General features: G+C 36.9%; 2 protein-coding genes across 2 annotated transcripts; one reads left to right on the top strand and one right to left on the bottom strand.

Moving 5' to 3' along the window:
- Window positions 1-430: 430 nt before the first annotated feature.
- On the bottom strand, window positions 431-13014 carry LOC117325061 (phenylalanine--tRNA ligase alpha subunit-like). The gene is made up of 12 exons (XM_033880987.1): window positions 12858-13014; window positions 11866-12003; window positions 11429-11530; window positions 10968-11083; window positions 5702-5794; window positions 5142-5270; window positions 4784-4899; window positions 4426-4510; window positions 4142-4241; window positions 3533-3779; window positions 3181-3295; window positions 431-2763 (listed from the first exon to the last, which is right to left on the bottom strand). Exons 1-12 carry the CDS (start codon window positions 13005-13007, stop codon window positions 2658-2660), a joined length of 1497 nt encoding a protein of 498 aa, XP_033736878.1. The 5' UTR covers window positions 13008-13014; the 3' UTR covers window positions 431-2657.
- Window positions 13015-13187: 173 nt separating this feature from the next.
- Window positions 13188-25737, top strand: LOC117325059 (glutaryl-CoA dehydrogenase, mitochondrial-like). Its single transcript, XM_033880985.1, is given in 11 exon segments — window positions 13188-13357; window positions 13820-13852; window positions 16975-17109; window positions 17259-17382; window positions 17781-17890; window positions 18472-18601; window positions 21024-21239; window positions 21421-21558; window positions 21911-22036; window positions 22810-22970; window positions 24044-25737. Coding segments are annotated over 11 exon segments (1335 nt in total). The 5' UTR covers window positions 13188-13269; the 3' UTR covers window positions 24118-25737.
- The last annotated feature ends 464 nt before the right edge of the window (window positions 25738-26201 follow it).

The raw sequence follows: 26201 nt of genomic DNA, 5'->3' as shown, positions 1-26201 counted from the left end.
TTTCACTATTTTCAAGTTTGAAAGCATAATGTCAGTTTATAACAACTGACATGTCTTCACCATACCCTCATTTATTTGACCAACATCTTAATATATTCCGACACAGCTTCATTAACATAAGAGTGAACACCATTGATCATCTTGGATTCAATAAACAATTTTTTACTACATTAACTGAAAAAAGTCATTTGTTAAAATTTAACAAAATCATTTCATACATGTATTAAAAAATCTGGTAATTTAATAAGTTTGCACTGTTTGTGTTTTTCGTTACTTGTTGATAAAATCTATCTTCTTGGACAAATAAACTTCATCTGAGTAGTGTGAACATGGTATTAATGATACGCTTTTAATTGATGCTAGAGATAAAATTTACTATTTTGTTAAGCTGAGAGTTTGATCAATATTCTGTACTAACTAGTCAGTAAGTACATTATTGGTCCATGTTTTGTACACTCCATCATTCCAAGCAGATTTCATTAATTCATTGTCATGGCTACATGTGTGTTGTTGTGTATCATCTCTTGGTCTGTAATGGTAACAAAAATAAAGGAATTTAATGTTACTCCATCTAAAAGTCTCTTATCTTTATTAACCCACCTTAATTAGATGATGGACTCTTCAAATCATCCTTAGTCAGTGGTCTGTGCCATTGTACATCCGGAAAACAAAATGGCCGACAGGCGACCATCTTTGAATTTGACAGTTGGAGATTGTTATGATCATTTCTTGAGAAGTGAAAGGATATTTCTCAAACTTTACCAGTATGCTCCCATGGATCTGTAATTGTGCTCATTTTATTTTGACTCTGATCTTGTAAACGAAATGGACAACAGGCAGCCATCTTGAATTTTGACAGTTGAAGTTTGTATTTCTTGAGAAGTATACTGGAGTAATGTTCTCAAACTTCTCATGTAGGTTGTTCTTGATCCCTAGCTATGTCCATTTAATTTTGAGTCTAAATTGGAAACAAAATGGCCAACAGGAAGCCATCTTTGATTTTGACAGTTGAAGATTGTTATCAGCATTTCTTGAAAGGTACTGGAAGGATACTCCTCAATATTGATGTGTAGGTTTCCCTTGTATTGGTCCCTTGTTGCGTCTGTTCATTTTAGAGTAACATAATGTATATGGAAAGCAAAATCTGTCTTAGATTTTCACAGTTGATGTTTTGTTATCACTATTTCTTGTTCATGGCAAGTTTTTTTTTAGACTTTTTTAGAGTTTGAAGGACTCGGTGGTTTTGTCCAATACTTCCATGATCCAAGCTGAGATAGTATTTACCATTGTAGAGGACCCTCAATATGTGTATAAAGACTTCTGCCCCATCACAAGTTATATCCTAATAAGCAAATACTTATAACTCACCAGGATGGTTGACTAATAACCCCCAACCTCACCATTCCAACTCAATTCCCACTCTGCTCAAGTAGTTGACAAAAGTGGACAAAATAGCAGATCAAAACATAGGCACAGTGACACTAATTCAGTGTATATGTTGGTGCTGACCTCTGAAGTTTTGAAAAGTTTGGATAAGAATTATTAGAACGAGTTGTTCGGAAAAGATTTTGTCTACCTTCACAGTGAAAGGCCATTCTGTTTTCTCAGTCATTCTCAAAATTAGATGGGCACAACTAGGGAATTTACACATCAGGTTTGATATCAACTTGGCTAGCCAAGGGTGCTCAATACTATCGTATAGAAACACCTTTGGCAAGCAAAGATGGTTAGATATAGCCTTCCAGTACTTCTCAAGGAATAGCAATAGCAAGGTTGTAAACAGAGGAAAGGACAGGTCATGGACCATAGCTGTACGGCGATTTGAAGAGCCTACCAGTTTATGATGGGCTAAGAATGGCATTAACCAAGTCTTCTCAGAAAGTCTGTCTTCATAAGCTGTAAGGAAGTGATACAGGTCCACTAGGCCTATTGTATATCTTATGTTTGATTAATTTGCAGAGTCCTTATTCATATAACTGACTTGTGTTCTGAAATGGCTATCAACCACTGAACTTTAGTTCTACTTGGGCATGGAGATGGACAAACTATCAGTATATAAAACATATATGCATATAATTACTAGAATGGTACAGATGAAATTCAACAATTATAGTATAATAGTTCATATGAGATTTATTTGATAATCAGATGAAAAAGGAATACATTTCATTTTTGAAAATCAAACATCAGTAAAATAAAACAGCTGAAATAAAAAGAAACACTTGTCTTTCTACTTTGTTTGTACAACTTGCCTTAAATCTGCTGTTTTTACTGCTTGTATACAAAATCTTCATATCTATGTGTTTAAGTGGACACCATGAGGCACCGAGTCTTTTGACTCGTGTATCTTGTCATTCACTGAATATCCAGCACAATCGAATCCATCCACCGTGAAGTTCATATCAATACTAATGTACAGATTCTTACTTGGTGTTATAACTTCTATTGCACAAACCAGTGTGTGAATTACCCAGCATTCCATCCGACCAAAATACGTAAAGTGAGGAAATGCTAATAACTGTCAGCATGAATGAAAATTTGGCAGCACATTTTTGGTCTTGTCCTGCTGAGATAGTAAATATCTGCCATCTATTGATAATAGCGTAATATTGATTTATAAATTAAAATGTTATCTACATTGGTGGTCTCAAGTCCTTTCATTTGTCCAGTCTACATATAGGGTTATTGTAGACCATCTGAAGATCCACTTTTGGTCCTATCAGTGTCCGGATGTCATCAATTTTATACTTTATCATGGTAGGCCTGAAAAATAAAGTGTAATTAAGAATGCAGGAGGTTTTGATTGGCTAACCAAGGGATGTTTATCTCAGGTTTTGATTGGCTAACCAAGGGATGTTTATCTTCCTGTCAACCCAGCCAATATGCATATGGCTTATGTGATTGGCAAGATGCCAGATAGATTCAGTTTCATTTGAACTAATAAGCCAGATAGATACACTGCATTACATCCTGTAATTTAATTACTTTGTAGGGTATAACAGCCCTAAGCACTCAACCTCCCTGCTGGCCTTGACAAACTTTATATCTCTAGGTCCCTTTAGTATTATGCCTTAAAATTAACAAACTGTTTGGTTCATAGAAATGAAATGGCATCTTTAATATCTTCTATCATATTATCTAATTCCATTGTAGTAATTATAAACTCTGTCCAGTACCAACCTTTCCAGTGACAGTCCCCATGCTATTACTGACACATCATCAGGTAATCCCATGGGCAAGAGCATTTCTGGGCGAAAGATTCCAGAGTTTCCAAGCTCAACCCATTTCTGTAGTCCTGTAATAAATCGGTGATAATCATTCCTAATGGCTGACTGGAATCATGCACTGAGGAGTACAGCTCGAATAATTTGAACATTTGTAATTTTTAGACAAACAGACTTGACCTCAGAATGTAGCGTCAATGGCATTAAATATAATTCTATCGGTATATTAACAATATTTTACCTACCGTCATGGTAGCCGTCAATGGCATTAAATATAACTTTTATCTGTATAACAGTATTTTACCTACCGTCATGGTAGCCGAAAATCTCCATACTTGGCTCAGTGTATGGATTGTATGCAGGTTTGAAACAAATCTCCTCAATGCCTAATTTTTTGAAGAACTCCTTGATAATTCCCATAAGGTCACCCAAGGTCAAGCCCCGGTCAGCAACTACACCTTCAATCTGGTGGAATTCAGCCAGGTGAGTGGCATCTGTTGCCTCATTCCTGAAGACTCGGTCAATGGAGAAGTACTTAACAGGTTTAAATTCCTCCTGTCAATTAATACACAAGTATTCTAAGATTTCTGAGGAGAGAAGTATTTAACAGGTTTGAACACCTGTCAATTAATACACAAGTTTTCTAAGATTTCTGAAGACTGGGTCAATGGAGAAGTATTTAACAGGTTTGAACTCCTGTCAATTAATACACAAGTTTTCTAACATATTTTTACCTCGCGATCACAAACAACTTTAGTATCTATCTTTCAGGTGAAAGTTCGAAGATTGATATTTTTCAACTTTTTTTCAAAAATATTCTCATTCTCCACGACAGCTCAAAAGGCTATAATAAAACCATATTACTTGTTTAGCTATTTACATTTAGTTCCATATAAAATTCATTGTTTCATTCTGACCTGTTGGGCTAGTTTATACAACATTCGGCTGCTGACAGCAGTTGTGTGTGTCCGTAGAATATTTTTCTTGGCTTCTTCTAATTTCCAGTCACAGTTATATCTACAAATTGTAAGATTACAAGAGTGTGAAGGAAATAAAAACATCTGATTTAAAATAAAATACATTATAAATGATTATATCAAACATTGATGACAAAGTTCCTCATCAATAACATTTAGATGATAAACTATTTCAGGTTTCAATTGAGCTCAAACAGTATACTAGGCAGTACTTTGTAACTCACCCTTGAGATCCATATCCGCCCTCTGAGTGAACTTTTTTTACTCTTGCCAAGTAGTCCATTGGGAATTCATGAGCGAATTGGGGGTCTGTAGAGGGGAGAGACTTCACATTATTGATGTTACTGATGAGGGAGACCACACATTTTAAATGAAGTAAATATTGGATGTAGAGCTCTCAGTCATATTAATTTTGTTGGAAATTGGCTTTCATTTTAAAGCGATTTCTAATTACTTAAATAAATATCATTCATTTTTCGGTTATAGAATAAATTTTAGATACCATAATCATGATAGAACTGGGCCATACAGTGATACAGTGATCAGTAATGTTATTAATACACAACACGCGGATACACTGACCCGAGACAAAGAAAGTGTCGTGAGCATCTCTTGCTGGATGTTGCTGAGGCTGGAAAAGGGCATCAAAGTTCCAGAAGCAGCTCTCAATGAAATTGTTGGTAGGCATTTCTGTGAAACTGAAGGTAAAAAAAGAGAAAAGAATAGTAATATCTATCCTCAAAGTCAATAAAATTACTAACCTTAAGAAAATATTAGATCACTTTTGAATGTTTTGTTCTGAGTTTTATTTTGAATATTCTAGTGAATGAGATATTTCTTTTAATTTTTATTTTTTCTTGTGGTAGTTAGCATTTCAAGCAGTTTTTCAATCTGAATTACTTTTTTAATTTCATAGTCTATTCAAAAAGATCAAACTTACCCCATTTCAAGGAAAATTTGTCTGTATTCTGCTCTGACTTTGAGCAGGGGATGAAGATGTCCACAACTGGGAGGTACCCCTAATGCATCAAAGTTGTACTCCTTGAATGACTTTTCCTTCCATGTCCCACTGTTAATCAATGTTATTTATAATATAATATAGTATAAATAGGGAGTCATTCTTGAAGTTACTGCCAGATATTGAATCTTAAACACTATTTTGAGCACTGTATGAAATAATAAATAATCCTTTTTATAATATTATATTAAAGGGAACATTAATTCAACTCAATGTGTATGTTTAAAGTTAAGAAAAAGTTCCCAAGGCATCTGAATTGAAGAATTCAGACAAAACCAAACATCACGAGCATTATCTATAAGTACCTACAGTAAATAAAACAGAGACTGATATTTTCAGCCATGTACAGCCATGGTGCCAATAGTGCAGCAACACCAACCAATACAGTGTGTCTCCTTGTGTCAATGCATTGTATGTGTATCCATTATTATCAACATGATTCTAAGTGTACCAACATTGGTCAACATGATAAACATGCATACTTTTGTATCATTTCTGGTGTTAAGTCCACTTCCTGTTTCTGTACAGTCAATGAAAAAGCTGGTCCCTTTCTGAGTTGGTAGCTTGTAAGCTTCCTGTAAAGGGTAACATCAATTAATGGTAATATCAATTAAGGGTAACATCAATTAATGGTAATATCAATTAAGGGTAACATCAATTAATGGTAATATCAATTAAGGGTAACATCAATTAAGGGTAATATCAATTAAGGGTAACATCAATTAAAGGTAATATCATTAAAAGGTAACATCAATTAAGGGTAACATCAATTAAAGGTAACATCAATTAAGGGTAACATCAATTAAGGGTAACATCTATTAAAGGTAATATCATTAAAAGGTAACATCAATTAAAGGTAACATCAATTAAAGCACATACAAAGTGACTTCCAAGTAAACAGGATTAGAGATCAAAGTAGAATTATACCAGATGTATTTAAAAGATGAATAGCTGTTGCAGAATCAACTGTATATATGTGACACCATTGGGAATAATAACCAGATCTTAACTAATACAGGTACATTTGTAGTTCTAACTTTGGAAATCAGTAAATTAAATAGTAGTAAGTTCTGTTGCACTGTTACATGTATTCACACGACCTGTTCACCAAGTCTATATAGATATCCCACTACATTCACACGGCCTGTTCACCAAGTCTATATAGATATCCCACTACATTCACATGACCTGTTCACCAAGTCTATATAGATATCCCACTACATTCACACGGCCTGTTCACCAAGTCTATATAGATATCCCACTACATTCACACGACCTGTTCACCAAGTCTATATAGATATCCACACGACCTGTTCACCAAGTCTATATAGATATCCCACTACATTCACATGACCTGTTCACCAAGTCTATATAGATATCCACACGACCTGTTCACCAAGTCTATATAGATATCCCACTACATTCACACGACCTGTTCACCAAGTCTATATAGATATCCCACTACATTCACATGACCTGTTCACCAAGTCTATATAGATATCCACACGACCTGTTCACCAAGTCTATACAGATATCCCACTACATTCACACGACCTGTTCACCAAGTCTATATAGATATCCCACCACATTCACACGACCTGTTCACCAAGTCTATATAGATATCTACACGACCTGTTCACCAAGTCTATATAGATATCCACACGACCTGTTCACCAAGTCTATACAGATATCCCACTACATTCACACGACCTGTTCACCAAGTCTATATAGATATCCCACTACATTCACACGCCCTGTTCACCAAGTCTATATAGATATCCACACGACCTGTTCACCAAGTCTATATAGATATCCCACTACATTCACATGCCCTGTTCACCAAGTCTATACAGATATCCCACTACATTCACACGACCTGTTCACCAAGTCTATACAGATATCCCACTACATTCACACGCCCTGTTCACCAAGTCTATATAGATATCCCACTACGTTCACACGACCTGTTCACCAAGTCTATATAGATATCCCACTACATTCACACGACCTGTTCACCAAGTCTATATAGATATCCCACTACATTCACACGCCCTGTTCACCAAGTCTATACAGATATCCCACTACATTCACACGACCTGTTCACCAAGTTTATATAGATATCCCACTACATTCACACGACCTGTTCACCAAGTCTATATAGATATCCCACTACATTCACACGACCTGTTAACCAAGTCTATATAGATATCAACACGACCTATTCACCAAGTCTATATAAATATCCCACTACATTCACACGACCTGTTCACCAAGTCTATATAGATATCCCACTACATTCACATGACCTGTTCACCAAGTCTATATAGATATCCACACGACCTGTTCACCAAGTCTATACAGATATCCCACTATATTCACACGACCTGTTCACCAAGTCTATATAGATATCCACACGACCTGTTCACCAAGTCTATATAGATATCCACACGACCTGTTCACCAAGTCTATTTAGATATCCACACGACCTGTTCACCAAGTCTATATAGATATCCACACGACCTGTTCACCAAGTCTATAGATATCCCACTACATTCACATGACCTGTTCACCAAGTCTATATAGATATCCACACGACCTGTTCACCAAGTCTATATAGATATCCACACGACCTGTTCACCAAGTCTATATAGATATCCACACGACCTGTTCACCAAGTCTATATAGATATCCACACGACCTGTTCACCAAGTCTATATAGATATCCACACGACCTGTTCACCAAGTCTATATAGATATCCACACGACCTGTTCACCAAGTCTATATAGATATCCACACGACCTGTTCACCAAGTCTATATAGATATCCCACTACATTCACATGACCTGTTCACCAAGTCTATATAGATATCCACACGACCTGTTCACCAAGTCTATATAGATATCCACACGACCTGTTCACCAAGTCTATATAGATATCCACACGACCTGTTCACCAAGTCTATAGATATCCACACGACCTGTTCACCAAGTCTATATAGATATCCACACGACCTGTTCACCAAGTCTATATAGATATCCACACGACCTGTTCACCAAGTCTATATAGATATCCACACGACCTGTTCACCAAGTCTATATAGATATCCCACTACATTCACATGACCTGTTCACCAAGTCTATATAGATATCCACACGACCTGTTCACCAAGTCTATATAGATATCCCACTATATTCACACGACCTGTTCACCAAGTCTATATAGATATCCACACGACCTGTTCACCAAGTCTATATAGATATCCCACTACATTCACACGACCTGTTCACCAAGTCTATATAGATATCCACACGACCTGTTCACCAAGTCTATATAGATATTCCACTACATTCACACGGCCTGTTTACCAAGTCTATATAGATATCCCACTACATTCACACGACCTGTTCACCAAGTCTATATAGATATCCCACTACATTCACACGACCTGTTCACCAAGTCTATATAGATATCTACACGACCTGTTCACCAAGTCTATATAGATATCCCACTACATTCACATGACCTGTTCACCAAGTCTATACAGATATCCCACTACATTCACACGACCTGTTCACCAAGTCTATATTGATATCCCACTACATTCACATGACCTGTTCACCAAGTCTATATAGATATCCACACGACCTGTTCACCAAGTCTATATAGATATCCCACTACATTCACATGACCTGTTCACCAAGTCTATATAGATATTCCACTACATTCACACGGCCTGTTTACCAAGTCTATATAGATATCCCACTACATTCACACGACCTGTTCACCAAGTCTATATAGATATCCCACTACATTCACATGACCTGTTCACCAAGTCTACATAGATATCCACACGACCTGTTCACCAAGTCTATACAGATATCCCACTACATTCACACGACCTGTTCACCAAGTCTATATAGATATCCCACTACATTCACACGACCTGTTCACCAAGTCTATATAGATATCTACACGACCTGTTCACCAAGTCTATATAGATATCCACACGACCTGTTCACCAAGTCTATACAGATATCCCACTACATTCACACGACCTGTTCACCAAGTCTATATAGATATCCCACTACATTCACACGCCCTGTTCACCAAGTCTATATAGATATCCACACGACCTGTTCACCAAGTCTAAATAGATATCCCACTACATTCACACGCCCTGTTCACCAAGTCTATACAGATATCCCACTACATTCACACGACCTGTTCACCAAGTCTATACAGATATCCCACTACATTCACACGCCCTGTTCACCAAGTCTATATAGATATCCCACTACGTTCACACGACCTGTTCACCAAGTCTATATAGATATCCCACTACATTCACACGACCTGTTCACCAAGTCTATACAGATATCCCACTACATTCACATGACCTGTTCACCAAGTCTATATAGATATCCCACTACGTTCACACGACCTGTTCACCAAGTCTTTATAGATATCCCACTACATTCACACGGCCTGTTCACCAAGTCTATATAGATATCCCACTACATTCACACGCCCTGTTCACCAAGTCTATATAGATATCCCACTACGTTCACACGACCTGTTCACCAAGTCTATATAGATATCCCACTACATTCACACGGCCTGTTCACCAAGTCTATATAGATATCCCACTACATTCACATGACCTGTTCACCAAGTCTATATAGATATCCACACGGCCTGTTCACCAAGTTTATATAGATATCCCACTACATTCACACGACCTGTTCACCAAGTCTATATAGATATCCCACTACATTCACACGACCTGTTAACCAAGTCTATATAGATATCAACACGACCTGTTCACCAAGTCTATATAGATATCCCACTACATTCACACGACCTGTTCACCAAGTCTATATAGATATCCCACTACATTCACATGACCTGTTCACCAAGTCTATATAGATATCCACACGACCTGTTCACCAAGTCTATACAGATATCCCACTATATTCACACGACCTGTTCACCAAGTCTATATAGATATCCACACGACCTGTTCACCAAGTCTATATAGATATCCACACGACCTGTTCACCAAGTCTATATAGATATCCACACGACCTGTTCACCAAGTCTATATAGATATCCACACGACCTGTTCACCAAGTCTATATATAGATATCCCACTACATTCACATGACCTGTTCACCAAGTCTATATAGATATCCACACGACCTGTTCACCAAGTCTATATAGATATCCACACGACCTGTTCACCAAGTCTATATAGATATCCACACGACCTGTTCACCAAGTCTATATAGATATCCACACGACCTGTTCACCAAGTCTATATAGATATCCCACTACATTCACACGACCTGTTCACCAAGTCTATATAGATATCCACACGACCTGTTCACCAAGTCTATATAGATATCCCACTACATTCACACGACCTGTTCACCAAGTCTATATAGATATCCCACTACATTCACACGACCTGTTCACCAAGTCTATATAGATATCCACACGACCTGTTCACCAAGTCTATATAGATATCCCACTACATTCACACGACTTGTTCACCAAGTCTATATAGATCCACACGACCTGTTCACCAAGTCTATATAGATATCCACACGACCTGTTCACCAAGTCTATACAGATATCCCACTACATTCACACGACCTGTTCACCAAGTCTATATAGATATCCCACTACATTCACACGACCTGTTCACCAAGTCTATATAGATATCCCACTACATTCATGGAACTTACACCTCTGTGATGAGTTTCCTTTTTTTACACTCGGCTTTCTGAGCATCTGTCATGTCATCTTTACCCTGATTTACCCTCTTCAGACATTCTTGTACAGCATCACTGATACTATCAACCTAAAATATAACAATAACATCGGTCAGAACAAAGTAGAAACATATCACACATATAGAATATACAAACTTTAATTTGATATCTGTTTAAATAAAGCTATCCTACACTGTTCTAATGTCATCTGTTACCTGTGTTGTTTCTATGAGATTACTGGTATGAGCTAAACTTCAATACATGTACAATTTATTTGGTTTAACCTCAAGCAAAATCTGGATATAAAGAGTTTTACAAAAATATTGAAAACCCCTATTCAGTTGACTATATGAAACCCTTTAGCTTGTCTCCAAATGATTTCCTGTATTGTAGCACCCTGATATGCAAACAAAAAGCCAAAAAAATGTACAAACCTTCTTAGTAACTTTAGGTCCGCCTTCTGCTTTCTTATCAATCTGTATCCAGCCATTCTGCATAGCTTTACTAAAACCTACTTTAGCATTTGGAACAGACTTCTACAATTAGAAGGAAAGTTTTTACTTAAGAAACACATGTGACATCATCTGTTGTTCACCTGTATATCTAATCATTGTTTGATACACTAAGGTCAACACCCGCCTGTGTACAACAATAACATTTATGGCCTTCTGTGTCCAAATGATGTTTAACAAACTTGGTTAATTGTTTGGAAGGGGGTATGGGGGTAATTTAATTTTAATAACTACCCTCTTGTTTTGGATCTGGCTGTGCCAATTGCTATCCATTTGTATTCTCAGGATTTTATTTCCATTTGTTTACACTGTGAAAGGTAAAAAGATATTGCTATGATTAAACAAAATCTAAATGTTACCATTATTTCAGCCTGGGCAACTCCCTCTGAAGGAACAGCATAGTAAACACGGGCCTCGTGACTCCCTTGCTTGGCGATCACTTTTCCCTCGTCCGTCAATTGCCAGCATTTTTCTACAGACTGTTCTGCATTGATTACCTGTTTCAAATAATTGAAAAGTCTTTTATCATCATAACCACAAAAAATGAAACAAGAACAACCAGATATAGGTTTAACAATTATGCCTTAACATATGCATTGTCCACAACATGTATGTAATGCTATTTTGGTTTTGGGTAGTTGCCTATCACCTATTGTGTAGATCATCAATTCTGAAATTGAATTATTGAATTGATCCTAATACATTCAATTAACAATTTAATCAGCTTCACAGATGTAAATGAGGGGACTAAACCATCGATATTGCATTAAATATGTGTTTTGGGGTAAATAAATATATCATTTATGCATATGTAAGGAAGGTTTTATGTCACGCCAATTCGATTTTATCTTCACAAATAATTCCTCTGTTTTGATATAGTAGAACACTCTGGCCCTACATCAGACAAGGTGTCATTGCCAGAGGAAAATCTATATTATGAAGTGTCATGTCAGATGCGGAAATCTTGTCAACACCTGTCCTGGAATTCCACCTTTCCATAGAGTAGTGTGCTGTGACCCTATATACCAGCTCAAAATTGCTTATGTCTGGTGTGCGGACAAAAGGAAACTCGTTATGTTCAATCCTCGGATAAGCATATGTATATGGAAAGAGAAACCAACTTAGTTAACATATTTTGCAGCAATGTGACTTGACATGCATTATGAATTTAAAAAGAATTAGGCATACACACCTTTTCGTGTTAATCTTTTCAATAAATATAGGTCTAATATACTACGACATGTTCGCCTCTTTTGAGTCAGTAGAAAATAGCAAAATATTGACGCATGATTGCATCACTCGTGGCACCTTTCTCTAAAATCGTGTGATGGAAACAGATGTGTTTACTTACACCTTCGAATGACTGTAAACTTTTAACAGCTCCAACGACTTTTTGGTGATCTACATCTAACTGTGTAGCTATATCTTTCGTGTCTATTCCTTCAGATCTGTCGACAGCTTTCAGCACGAGTTCTGAAAGGTCCGCCATGTTGCTCTGCATGCGTTTCTGCGATACTTCTGTAGCTATCAGCCGGTATATATATTTATCCCCAAAATCTAACAAGACCTCCAAAACATCTAAAACATATTACGTGTTTGTATGCTGTAATTGTTTTGGCAATTTTTGCATCACTTATTTTAACCTGAAGGAAATTTGCTGCGGAAAAGCGGGACACTCCTCCACAACAGGTGAAGGTCGTCATATGTTTTGCAACAGCAGACAGCTAAGGTTATTGTAACAACTTTGACCATTTTATATAACAATGGCACTTCGAGGGCTAAGATCTCTTAAATTCAGCAGGATTCAGTCTTTCTGTACATCCTGTAGATTGCAAGCTGGAGCAACATCATGTATCCTTTAGTATGTAACAGAAAGAGACTGTCAAATCAGGTAAGATGTGTTCAGTTGACAGCATTGGGGAGGCTACTGTACATGTATCAGTGTATAAGAACTCACATCCATTCTCCCCTCCAAAAATGACTTTATATCCAAGACGTTTCAGATAATAGAATGTTATATTTCAATCTTAATGATGATCTACTGATTCTAGTGAAGAAAATGTGGTTAATTAAATTCTGTTTTGTTGGTTACATAATTCTTCATTAATTGTACAGAAGTCTAAGCTTATACTTCATATTACAATTGCAAATATACATGACAAGCTGCAGGCCTATAACACATCTTAAACTGCATGGGTATTCAGGATGAAGACTTTCAGATATACACTGTACATGTATGTTTAATTACAAATTAGGGTTTTTATGGTTCCTTTGTATTTCTTGAAACTTTGTATATCCTTAACATTATCACAGCACAGTCGGTGGAACAGAAGAAGCCACAGAAAGGTAGAGTGGAGTGCTTAAGAATAAAGACTATTATGTACACCAGTATGATGCTAATTTGATACAGGCCCACCTGTCAACTGACCAGACTTATCTCTTCACATTGTACATACAGATGATCAGTTGAAGATGATAGTCTGATCTTAGGAATGTTAATTTAATGGATGGCACTGACATCAAATTTTTTTACCCAACTTCAAAACAATTTTGGCAAAGCAACTTTAGTATATATAGCAACATTAATATGTATTAGCTAGTTATATTCCGGTAATTATCGCAAGTACTTTTAAATCACTTAGCCCAAAAGGCCAATTAGCTTTTGCCGTGGTGTAGTGTCCTCCGTCTATGTGGTGCCAACTTTTCCATTTAAATTACTTCTTCTCGTTAACCAGGAGGCCCAGAGTCATGATCTGAGGCTGTAAATTCTTGAGATGGAGCCCACAAAAACTGTGAAAAGATATTTAAGGTCATGATCATGGGGTCAAATTTGTTAAAACATTTAAACGACTTCTTCTGGTTGGAAGAACAATATTTGGCTGGTATACGTAGGTTCCTGGAATGGATCACACAAAGTTAGTGAAAAGAAATGACCTTGACTCATATTCAAGGTCACAGAAATTTGCTAAAGCATTCATTCCACTTCTAATCCCAAACCAAAAGCCATAGAATAGTGATATTTATCTGATAGCTAGGTTCCTGGAATGGAGCCATACAATGTTTGCAAAAAGAAGTGAATTTGATCCAAATTGAAGGTGATAGGGGTAAAATTTGTTTAAGTATTCACTCGACTTTTGCTTTCAAACAACTTCTATTGGTTGAACAAAAAAGACAAGAATCATGATATTTGACTAGTAGGTTAATTCCTAGAATGGAGCCACACAAAGTTTGCTTAATGAAATGATCTTCACCCAAATTCAAGGTCAAAATGGTCAAACTCGTTAAAATGTTCAAACTTTTGGTTAATCATAAAGCCTAAGAATCATGATATTTGGCTGCATGGTTAAGGTTTTTTAGGATGGAGCCCCACAAATTTGTCTAAAAGAAATAACCTTGACAAAATATTCAAGTTCACATGAGTCAAATTTATTCAAACATATATGAAGGATTTCTTTTGATTAACTGATGCAAGGAATCATCCTGTTTTGATACACTAAAAAGCAGAGAATCATCAAACGTGAATACCAGGTGAGTGATATGCAGGCAAGTTGGGCCTCTTGTTTATCTAAGAAATCTTATTTCTAACCCATGTTCATTTATGTATGAACCACAAACTTAAGATAGATTCTGTGATTTAACCTTCGGTATGCCTTGTTAGGTCATCTGACCAGAAGGATCGCAATGACGTATAATCATTGTGCAGCGTCCATCGTCCGCTGTTTCAAACTAATCAAAATCCAACCGTGGGATTGAGCTAAAACTAGCCTGAAATGATCCTGAGATAGTCCTGACCAAATGTTGTTATTTTTCGGGTCTGTTAGAAATCCAAGATGGCCACCGTGGGAGCCATCTTGAAACACATTTTAAACTTCTTCTCCAGTTTCACTGGTGCCATTGAGCTGGAAATTGGTGAGGAAGTTTTTAAGGAAGGGAAGCCGACAAAATGTTGTTATTTTTTGGCCTTGTAAAAGCTTTGACATAGCAGTCACAGTGGCCATTTTGTAACATGATTGTGCTATCATGGTTTTCCTAGATAGCACCTATTTCAAACTTCTCAAGTTCCACCGGTGGGATTCGATCAGCTTTAACTTACCTGAAATGATCCTGAGATGGTCCTGACCAAGAGTTGTTATTATTTGGGTTGATCCAAAATCCAAGATGGCCACCATAGCAGCCATCTTGAAAAACAGACTTTAAACTTCTTCTCCAGTTCTACTGGTGTCATAGAGCTGGAAATTGGTGAGGATGTTAAGGAAGTGGAGCCAACAAAGTGTTGTTATTTTTCAGCCTTGTAAAAACTTTGACATGGCAGCCACAGCTGCCATGTGGCTGCCATTTTGTAAAATGATTGCACAAGCATGGTTTTCCTGAACAACACTTATTTCCAGCTTCTTCTCAAGTTCCACCAGTGGGATTCAGCTCTCACTTACCTGAAATGATCCTGAGATGGTCCTGATCAAGTGTTGTTATTTTTATCCAAGATGGCCGCCATGGCCAACAGTGCCACCATATACTTGCTACAGAGTATGTATACTACAATAGTAGAAGAGTCTTTAGAGTCAGATGACCGTTTAGGCCCATGGGCCTCTTGTAATAAATTACATGCCAATACCGGGTAAATAAGGTTGAAAGTGAAAATGCTGTTTAATACCTGCATGCCAAGACACATATCATCAGGTATATAGTGTGAGTTATATAATGGAGCAGCTAAAAAGAGCTAGCTTTATGTTTTTAATGTTTTATGTTTTTGTTTGAGTAAGGTTATATTTTCTATTAAGTTTATATATATTTACTATATGAACATCTGTATATGCATTTTGATTAATTACATGAAATGTAAATCACCATATATACCTATTTGACATACCCACCCATTTAGAAGGATTTCTTCATAAGTTGTACTTGGTGAATATGTAACAGTAAAGAGAGTAATATGACTTCATCGGGATCGAACCCATAACCCTCCGATTACTGGTCTGCAGCTCTACCGACTGAGCTAAATGGAAATCTCCCCTAACGCAAAGCTAGAAGGCGACTGTATGGCTACACTATTTACAATTAAACCTGCCACACTACCCCCCCCCCCCCCCCCCCCCCCCCCCACCTCCATTTCAAATGTTTATACTCCCAAGCACACATCAACCCAGTTTCTATCTCCAATGAAGCCCCTCATTCTTCAAGAGGTTGCACTTGGAGTGGTCAACGGGACCAAACATAACAGGAATGTGAGTACCTGGTTGTATGCCTCCACTGGGGATCGAACCCATGGCCATTAATGGCTGAAGTGGTCTGTTGCTCTACTGACTGAGCTAAAGGGAAATTCCCCTTTGTGTGAAGCTGCAAGGTGACCATATCGCTATATGCACCATTTACAATTTACAACCTTCCAAACATATATAATTATGATGTATGTACATTTTGTATATATACATTATGATCTTGTAAGTAACATGCTTTTGTCTTTTCAGTTTCATTTAATTGGCAAGATGCCCTGAACTTGGAAAGTTTACTGACAGAGGAAGAGATTATGGTACGGGACCAGTTCAGGTCCTACTGCCAGGAAAAACTGATGCCTAGAGTTCTTATGGCCAATAGACATGAACGTATGTAGTTTTATCATTTTATTTCTGTATCTTTAATTCAGAGATCAAATCAGCTATGTGTCAGTATTATATTTGGTTATCTATAGCATTTACAGATATTTTGTGACCTCAGTCAATCCAACCTAAAACACATTTGGTTTTTATTTCAGACTTCCACAAAGAGATGATTCCAGAGATGGGAGAACTTGGGGTCCTAGGGCCTACCATACAGGGATATGGTTGTGCTGGTGTGTCCTCTGTAGCCTATGGGTTGATAGCTAGAGAACTTGAGAGGTATCATAATAGTTCATTTACTTAATACTTTATTATTATAGAGTAGTTAACTACTTTATTATTGTAGAGTAGTAAACTACAGCTTTTTATTTTGACAGGACTAATTGAAGCAATATACTTTTTATTGAAGGTTGTCACATAACATTCCAGCACTATATGTGACTGAGTCAGTGATATAAAGATGATATACTTTTATCTCACACATTTAGAAGAGTTCATTATCTTGTTTTATTTTGTAGAGTGGACAGTGGCTATAGGTCAGCCATGAGTGTTATCTTGTTTTATTTTTTAGAGTGGACAGTGGCTATAGGTCGGCCATGAGTGTTATCTTGTTTTATTTTGTAGAGTGGACAGTGGCTATAGGTCAGCCATGAGTGTTATCTTGTTTTATTTTTTAGAGTGGACAGTGGCTATAGGTCGGCCATGAGTGTCCAGTCCTCCCTTGTGATGCACCCTATCTATGCTTATGGTTCAGAGGAGCAGAAACAGAAATATTTACCCAAGCTAGGTATGATTACAAACCCAAATAATTCTGTGTAATATTGTCTCTTCCCAAGCTGAAAAGTTGTAAAAAACTGTGGTGACCTTGACCTCAACAGCCTGAAAATCAAGCTTCTTAAAGATATCTTGTACTTATACTTAACCTTGGTGTGAAGTGTCACAAAAAAATCCATCAAAATACAAAGTAGTCAAATGTAGGACCACTGAACCGCTTATCTATGTTTGTGTACCCTTGTAGATATGATATCAGTTTCAAAGGAAAACTGCATAAATAGAGAAGAATGTGTCCCCACTGTGCCTGCAGAATATTTTGATCATATGCACATTTTTTTCAAAACCAAATACTGCTCTGGCATTAATTGTTGTCCCTTGGGGAGATAAATGCCTGGGTCACTATTATGAATTTATTGAGCAAAACAAGATGGACACCGAGGTATACAGCTCTAAGATCTGGCCCAGTTATTAAAATATTTAAAGTATTGCTTTAATGAAGAATACTTTTGCCATGACCATCTGAACCTCTTGTTATTCAAAATACAAATGTACAAGTCTAGCTGTGTTAATTAACAATGCTTTTCTACTTCAAAGCTAAAGGAGAGTTAATTGGTTGTTTCGGTCTGACTGAGCCAAACCATGGGAGTGATCCTGCCTCCATGGAAACCAGAGCCAAATACGATGCTGCTACCAAAACCTTCAGACTGTCTGGGAGCAAGTCATGGTAGGAATGTTTATGATTATTCAATATAGGTAATCTTTTCATTTTTAGGTCACCTGAGACGAAGTCTCAAGTGACCTATTCTAATCGCCTTTTGTCCGTCGTCGTGCGGCGTGCGTCCGTAAACTTTTTACATTTTCGACTTCTTCTCCAAAACCACTTAACAAAATTCAATGAAATTTGGCAGAAAGTTTCTATGGCTGAAGGTCAACCAAAATTGTGAATTATATGGTCCCCACCCCCCAGGGGCCTGAGGGGTGGGGCCAAAAAGGGTCAAATTGACTAAAACTTCAAAAATCTTCTTCTCTACTCTCAGATGAGGTAGAATCAAATACTCTTCATAGATGGAAGGGTCTTAAGGTGCTTTACCAAAATTGTGAATTTCATGACCCTGGGGTCTCACGTTTGCCCCTGGGGAGGGGGTAAACTTTACTATAGTTTATATAGGGAAATCACATTTTTGACTATTATTTGTTGGATTTGTATTGGAATTCATTCTAACTTGTATCAATGTATCAGCATGGGATGACAGTTTGATGTTATGTACATGTTGGCCCTAATTGACCCCCAGGGGCTGGTGGGCGGGGCCAAAAAGGGTCAAATTGACTAAAATTTCAAAAATCTTCTTCTCTACTCTCAGATGAGGTAGAATCAAATACTCTTCATAGATGGAAGGGTCTTAAGGTGCTTTACCAAAATTGTGAATTTCATGACCCTGGGGTCTCACGTTTGCCCCTGGGGAGGGGGTAAACTTTACTATAGTTTATATAGGGAAATCACATTTTTGACTATTATTTGTTGGATTTCTAATGGAATTCATTCTAACTTGGTTCAAATTATCAGCATGGGATGGCAGTTTGATGGTATGTACATGTTGGCCCTGGTTGACCCCCAGGGGCTTGTGGGTGGGGCCAAAAAGGGTCAAATTGACTGAAATTTCAAAAAATCTTCTTCTCTACTCTCAGATATGGTAGAATCAAATACTCTTCATAGATGGAAGGGTCTTAAGGTGCTTTACCAAAATTGTGAATTTCATGACCCTGGGGTCTCACGTTTGCCCCTGGGGAGGGGGTAAACTTTACTGTAGTTTATATAGGGAAATCACATTTTTGACTATTATTTGTTGGATTTCTAATGGAATTCATTCTAACTTGGTTCAAATTATCAGCATGGGATGGCAGTTTGATGGTATGTACATGTTGGCCCTGGTTGACCCCCAGGGGCTGGTGGGCGGGGCCAAAAAGGGTCAAATTGACTAAAATTTCAAAAATCTTCTTCCCTACTCTCAGATATGGTAGAATCAAATACTCTTCATAGATGGAAGGGTCTTAAGGTGCTTTACCAAAATTGTGAATTTCATGACCCTGGGGTCTCACGTTTGCCTCTGGGGAGGGGGTAAACTTTACTATAGTTTATATAGGGAAATTACATTTTTGACTATTATTTGTGGGATTTGTATTGGAATTCATTCTAACTTGGTTCAAATTATCAGCATTTAATTACAGTTTGATGTTATGTACATGTTGGCCCTGGTTGACCCCCAGGGGCTGGTGGGCAGGGCCAAAAAGGGTCAAATTGACTGAAATTTCCAAAATCTTCTTATCAACTATTTGTTAGAATCAAATACTCTTCATAGACTGACCCCATTAGGACTGATGGGTGGGGCCAAAAAGGGTCAATTTAGTTGGCCGAAATATTTCAAATCTCAGGTGACCGTTAAGGCCCTTTGGGCCTCTTGTTACTTTAAACTGATACCTTGTTATCTCTGAAAATATCCTGCTTAAGGAGAAGTAAACATTCTACATAAAATGCACTTGGTTACCTCAAATACTTGGATGACTCTCATGGTTTTTTTGCTGACAACTCTCATTGACTTCAAGAGAACAAAGCTCAACTGTAACAATATATCACCAATAATTTTCTTGTACTTGGAATGTATTATAAATTATTTTCAATATACATGTACACACACATAATCCACTATTGAAATTGGAAGATAAAATCAAATTGGGCCTTATAATAAATGATCATGAATATGAGGATATTATCTTAGCTATGTAAACATGTTTGCCTTGTGAAAGGAAACAAATCTTCTACACCATCATTACAAATGCATACAAGTTTCTGAATTTAATGAAAATCTACTCAGACTATGGTGTCTGTTTATTGAAAAATTTTAATTTTCTGTGAGATTGACTAAATCTGTATAATCAAGATATTGTCGAAAGTGAGGTCTTCTCAGGTTGAAACAAGATTATGGGAGGTCACAAAGTGAGGGGGGAACTAGATCAGTGAAGTGTGTTTTGTGTAGTTAGCCAAGTTAACCTGTATATGAAGATAACCTCTCATGGCTCCTCCTATAACTCAGTATATCATGCTGGTCACTAGTATCATTGCCAGTGTACAAGAGAGTGTTTCTTTGTAGGATAACTAATTCTCCAATTGCGGATGTGTTCGTTGTGTGGGGCAAATGTGATAAAGACAACAACAGAATCCGAGGCTTCATCCTGGAGAAGGGAATGAATGGTCTAACAGCGCCCGTTATTGAGGGCAAGTTTTCCTTGCGTGCCAGTATCACAGGGCAGATTGCCATGGATGATGTAGAAGTGCCAGAGGAGAATATGCTTCCTAATGTGTCAGGGTCTTGGGGTAAATATTGGCTGCTTCTCTAAAAAAATAACAAAATGCATTTCCTATTTAAATACTATAATCAAAATTATTGTTGGTTAGATAAAGTAAATATTAAAAAAAAATCATTTGACAGTATAGTATGAGATGTTTGTTGTTGGAAAAATCAATTGAATGTGACAATTTCAATTTAGTATATAGAATGCTCTAAATAAAATGTGTTTACAGGGCCCATTTGGGTGTTTAAACAATGCCAGATATGGTATAGCATGGGGAACACTGGGAGCTGCTGAGTTCTGTCTGGAAACAGCACGGCAATACACAATGGACAGGTATGTTCCTTTACTAATATTCACAATATTACGAAAGACCTTTACTGGTAGATAAGCTCTCTGATTATAAAGTCTTGCTATAAATCCATGTATGTATTAGTACAACAAAGTATCGCATATGGTACAAATCCCCTCACACCAGAAGCTGATCACTACTGTAAATGATTGTGATTGACAGACATATTCACCATCAAACTTGAATGGAATCTATTGTGTAAAAAAATAGGTTGAAAATTAGTGAAAGGGAACAATTATAGATTTAATACGAACAGTAAATATATGGGGAAATAATAATTATAGATTTTCAACTGCAAGAAAATTTTCATATCACAAAAATATGCTCCCATTTCAGGATACAGTTTGGAAAACCCCTTGCCAAAAACCAACTGATGCAGAAGAAAATGGCAGATATGTTAACAGAAATCACTCTTGGTCTACAGTCATGTGTGCAGGCAGGCAGACTGAAGGATCAGGGACTGTAAGTGACCTTTAAACAAGGGGCACACAGGGCCTGCATCTCTCACCTGGATATTCAAATAATCATGGTGGCAAAATACTCTCATAGAAGTTATATTACAAATATTTTCCTACTATTTTAGCTGTCACTACAAACAATGTTTTAAACCAAATGTAGACTAAATCCTGTCATTCTTTTATGCTATATTTCCCCTTTGGGCCCTGTTCCTCTGGCCATCCTCTATACATCATTGAATCTCCTTTGCCAGACCAAATTTCATCAAAATCCATTCAGTCGTTCGTGACTAGCAGCAATTTTATTTACCTGAATTTTCACCTTTGGGCCAGGTGAGCAAAAAATTATGGAAAACTAAAAGTACATGTTCAATTATTCTAAACATATTCTCATTCAGTGTGGATTGAAATTGGTGTACAAATTTTCAATAACAAATTATGTTTCATATCAACACACAGAATCCACCTTCCACCAGTTTTTAAAATTTTGTATGTGTTAAGTTTCATCATTTAAAAAAAAGTTAAAAAGTGACCGAAGATAAACATGTATATGAGACACATGATACAATTGCTTCAGTCTTGAATACATGTTGTCTGGGGTGTCAAGTGCTGAGGTAGAATGATAGAGTAGTGCTTCATTAATACTTATAATATGGATTTTAACCTTTTATTTCCCCCCTCACTGTTATCTACTACTGAACACACATGTTAACTATCTACACTGATAGACATGCTAATGAATACTGACCGACCTGTGAAAGAGTGATGGTTATTTTGCAGAATTACCCCCGATATGATCTCATTGATAAAGAGGAACTCTTGTGGTAAATCATTGGATATTGCACGAACAGCCCGTGACATGTTGGGAGGGAATGGAATCAGTGACGAGTACCACATCATCCGCCACGTCATGAATCTCGAGGCTGTCAACACATACGAAGGTATGTTGGAGGAATGCTCAATTCCAACCTAATAAGGATTTGTTAACTACACACTTTAACAAAAGCATAAAATATTGCAGGATGCTTCCATTCACCTGGTTTGTCCTTCATATATTTGTGTATCTTTTCTTTTTTCCCTTAGTTGCTATGAATATTTTCGAGTTTTGAAGTGAAAGTCGTACATATCTTATTTTGATCTCTTGGTAATAATTTATCTGATTATCTGATCTTTTTGAAATGTTTTATCAGCTCACCTGCCCGAAGGAGGGCAGGTGAGCTTATGCCGTGGTCCTGCTGTCGTTATTCTGTTGTCAATCTTTAAATAACCTCTTAATAACCAAGAGGCCCAGAGACCTGATATTGGGATGGTAGCTTGGTGGGGTGAAGGGCCATCAAGTTTGTTTAAATGAATGACCTTGACCTACATTCAAGATCACAGAGGTTAAATATGCTGAAATCTTCTACCGAATTCTTTTCAAGAACCAAGACACCCAGATACCTAAAATTAGGCTTTCAGCATGCTAGGGGGAAGGGCTACCAAGTTTGTTCAAATGAATAACCTAGACCTGCATTCATGGTCATGGGGATCAATGTGCTGTCATCTGTAAACAATGTCTTCCAAATATTCAATAGGCCCAGTGACCTGATATTAGGCCTGTAGCATGTTGGGCGCAAGTGCTACCAAATTTGTTTGAAATGAATGATCAATTGATCAAACCAAGAGGCTTTAGTTGACCATGTTACATGCTAGGATGAAGGGATACCTGATTTGTGTAAATGAATGACCTTGACTCATATACAGGGTCATTGGAGTCAAATTTTAAATTTATTATGGGGCATTGATATGAAAATGATGACCTAAATATAGTTTCTAAGGTCATCAAAGTCAGAGATGTTTCACCTTAAACCCACTTCTCAGATTAATGCCAAGTGAGCGATACATGCCCATTGGGCCTCTTTTATATATTTTTGCTTTTTAAGAAAATGTTACATGTTGATCATCTTATATAGAGTCTGAATAGAAAAGATTGGAATTGTTTTTATTATGTGTTTGTATATCTATCATGTTCCAGGTACCCACGACATCCATGCGCTGATATTGGGTCGAGCTATCACAGGGCTACAGGCATTTACTGCTGACAACTGAACAAACCTATAGTGTGATACACATTAAATATCTAACCAGTGGAATATTCCGGCAAATCTCGAAACGCCTATAAATTATCATGGACAGTGACAAATAGTCAGGCAAGGGGGCATTTTGTACTAGAAATGACTAGTGTCTCACAAAAAGTGAATGACATATTTTGTACTTTTTCTCTCAAGTCAGATTTCATAAATTGAAATAATCAACTTCTAGTCTAATTTTTGAATACAATTGCCACTGATAAATGTAACATCCAGTTACAGATTATTGGCAGTATATACTTTGTGCCAGAGTTGTTAATTCTAAAGCTTGTGACAGTGATACTGTACAGACAATCATTCTCTAGTGACGAGTGATCTAGCTAATCTGAGGTGGTTTGCAAGTCAAACCAGTGTTTTCTGACATTGTTTATTCAAAACACAATTTTAAAGAACTGAATCCTTTAAGCTTTTTCACAATATTCAGTTACATTAATACTCAGAAATGGACTTGTTGTTGAGAACCAGTGTATTGATTATTTGCAGAATTGAAAAAAATGAACATCTCCATTAGGAATCCTGGTCCACTGATAAATGTTGGTACCGTGATCAATCTGATCAATATTATATAGAATTGCTGTGATATTGTTGTATGATAAGGGTTTGTTGAGAGAAATTTATAAAGGTTCCTTGCATAACATAACAGAAGTAAGCAAGTATTACCTGAAAGAGAGAAAGTGTGTTGGAGAGAAAGGTTTTTACAGGTGTGATGTTGTTGATCTATGTTTAATCATGTTCATATTGATATTAAATAAAGCTGACAGTGCAAGTAAGAAACTTTCAACTGAGAACTTTCAACTGAGATTTTAAAGAAAATAAAGTTAAATTTTTCGTTATGTTTTGGAGAAAAGTGATGTCAATAATCCGCAGTCATTATGTCCCCATGGAGACACATCTATACACTAATACACTCTCAATTTACTCTATAATCTTTTTTATCAGATCAGTGCGTGAATCTAAATCACCAATGAGTGCTAACTTAGTAATCAATTATTTAGCTCAACCAACGCAGAAAAATGGAATGACTGATGAGACTTATAAACATGGCATTCAAAATACTTCACTGATTCTTGTGCACGTTTTGAAACTCTTCCACATTTCACAACTCTAACGATGAAAAGACTGATAAGGTTTATGTAATTTATTGATTTTCACATTTGTATCTGTAATATCAGATATATTATATTAATGGTCTTTGAGATAGAACAGAGTGCCTTGGATACTGGGCTATTCCAAAAGGTCAGTTGTTTTATTCAACTTTCACTGTCACCTTTAAAAGTCCCGTAAAGCAAGAGTTCATTGTTGAAAATCAAATCAAAATTGCTATAAAATCTTTATTTGGGCTTTGGTAAGTTTGTTAAATCATATTTTCCACTTATGATCTATAATAGGAATGAAAATTTCAATACTAGAGTAATATTAAATAATGGTTGTATGGCATTTGGAATAAGATAAAAATAACTTGTGCTTTAAAATAATTATTGAAATTGAAGTCTACAATTTGTTGTGCGACACTGTAAGCCCCTAGGCAAAGGGCGATTGGGAGATAACTGTAAAAACAAATAAAAAATGTAAAAACCTGTATCATATTTTCTGTTTTGTGTACTACGGGTTGGTAACATCCACATACTTCATGTCATCGACTAACTGATCCAATCGTTTAAGCAATATTTAAATACAAGAGGCCCATGGGGCCTGTATCGCTCACCTGGTTGGATTTGACCAAATGTCAAAATAATGTTCATGTTCAATTCCTTTTGTTTGTTAACCTCAAACAATGCTATTTATGGTTATAGCGTGGGGATCCCAACTGCTTTAAAGAAATAATGAAGTCCAGACTCTCTGAGTTTACAACATGCATTTATAACTTTATGACTAGTAGTGATTTAAAGGAATTACCTCTATTTCCCATATGGGGCCCCGCCCCTTTGGCCCCTTGGGGGTCAAAGTCACCATTTATGCAAAATCTGTTCTCCTTCCCCCAAGAATGCTTCTGACTAAATTGGGTTCAAATCCATTCATAACTTAATGACAAGTAGCGATTTG

Source organism: Pecten maximus, chromosome 4 (genome assembly GCF_902652985.1).
Source record: "Pecten maximus chromosome 4, xPecMax1.1, whole genome shotgun sequence".
Taxonomy (NCBI): Eukaryota; Metazoa; Mollusca; class Bivalvia; order Pectinida; family Pectinidae; genus Pecten; species Pecten maximus.
This window is presented reverse-complemented; position numbering and strand designations above follow the sequence as displayed.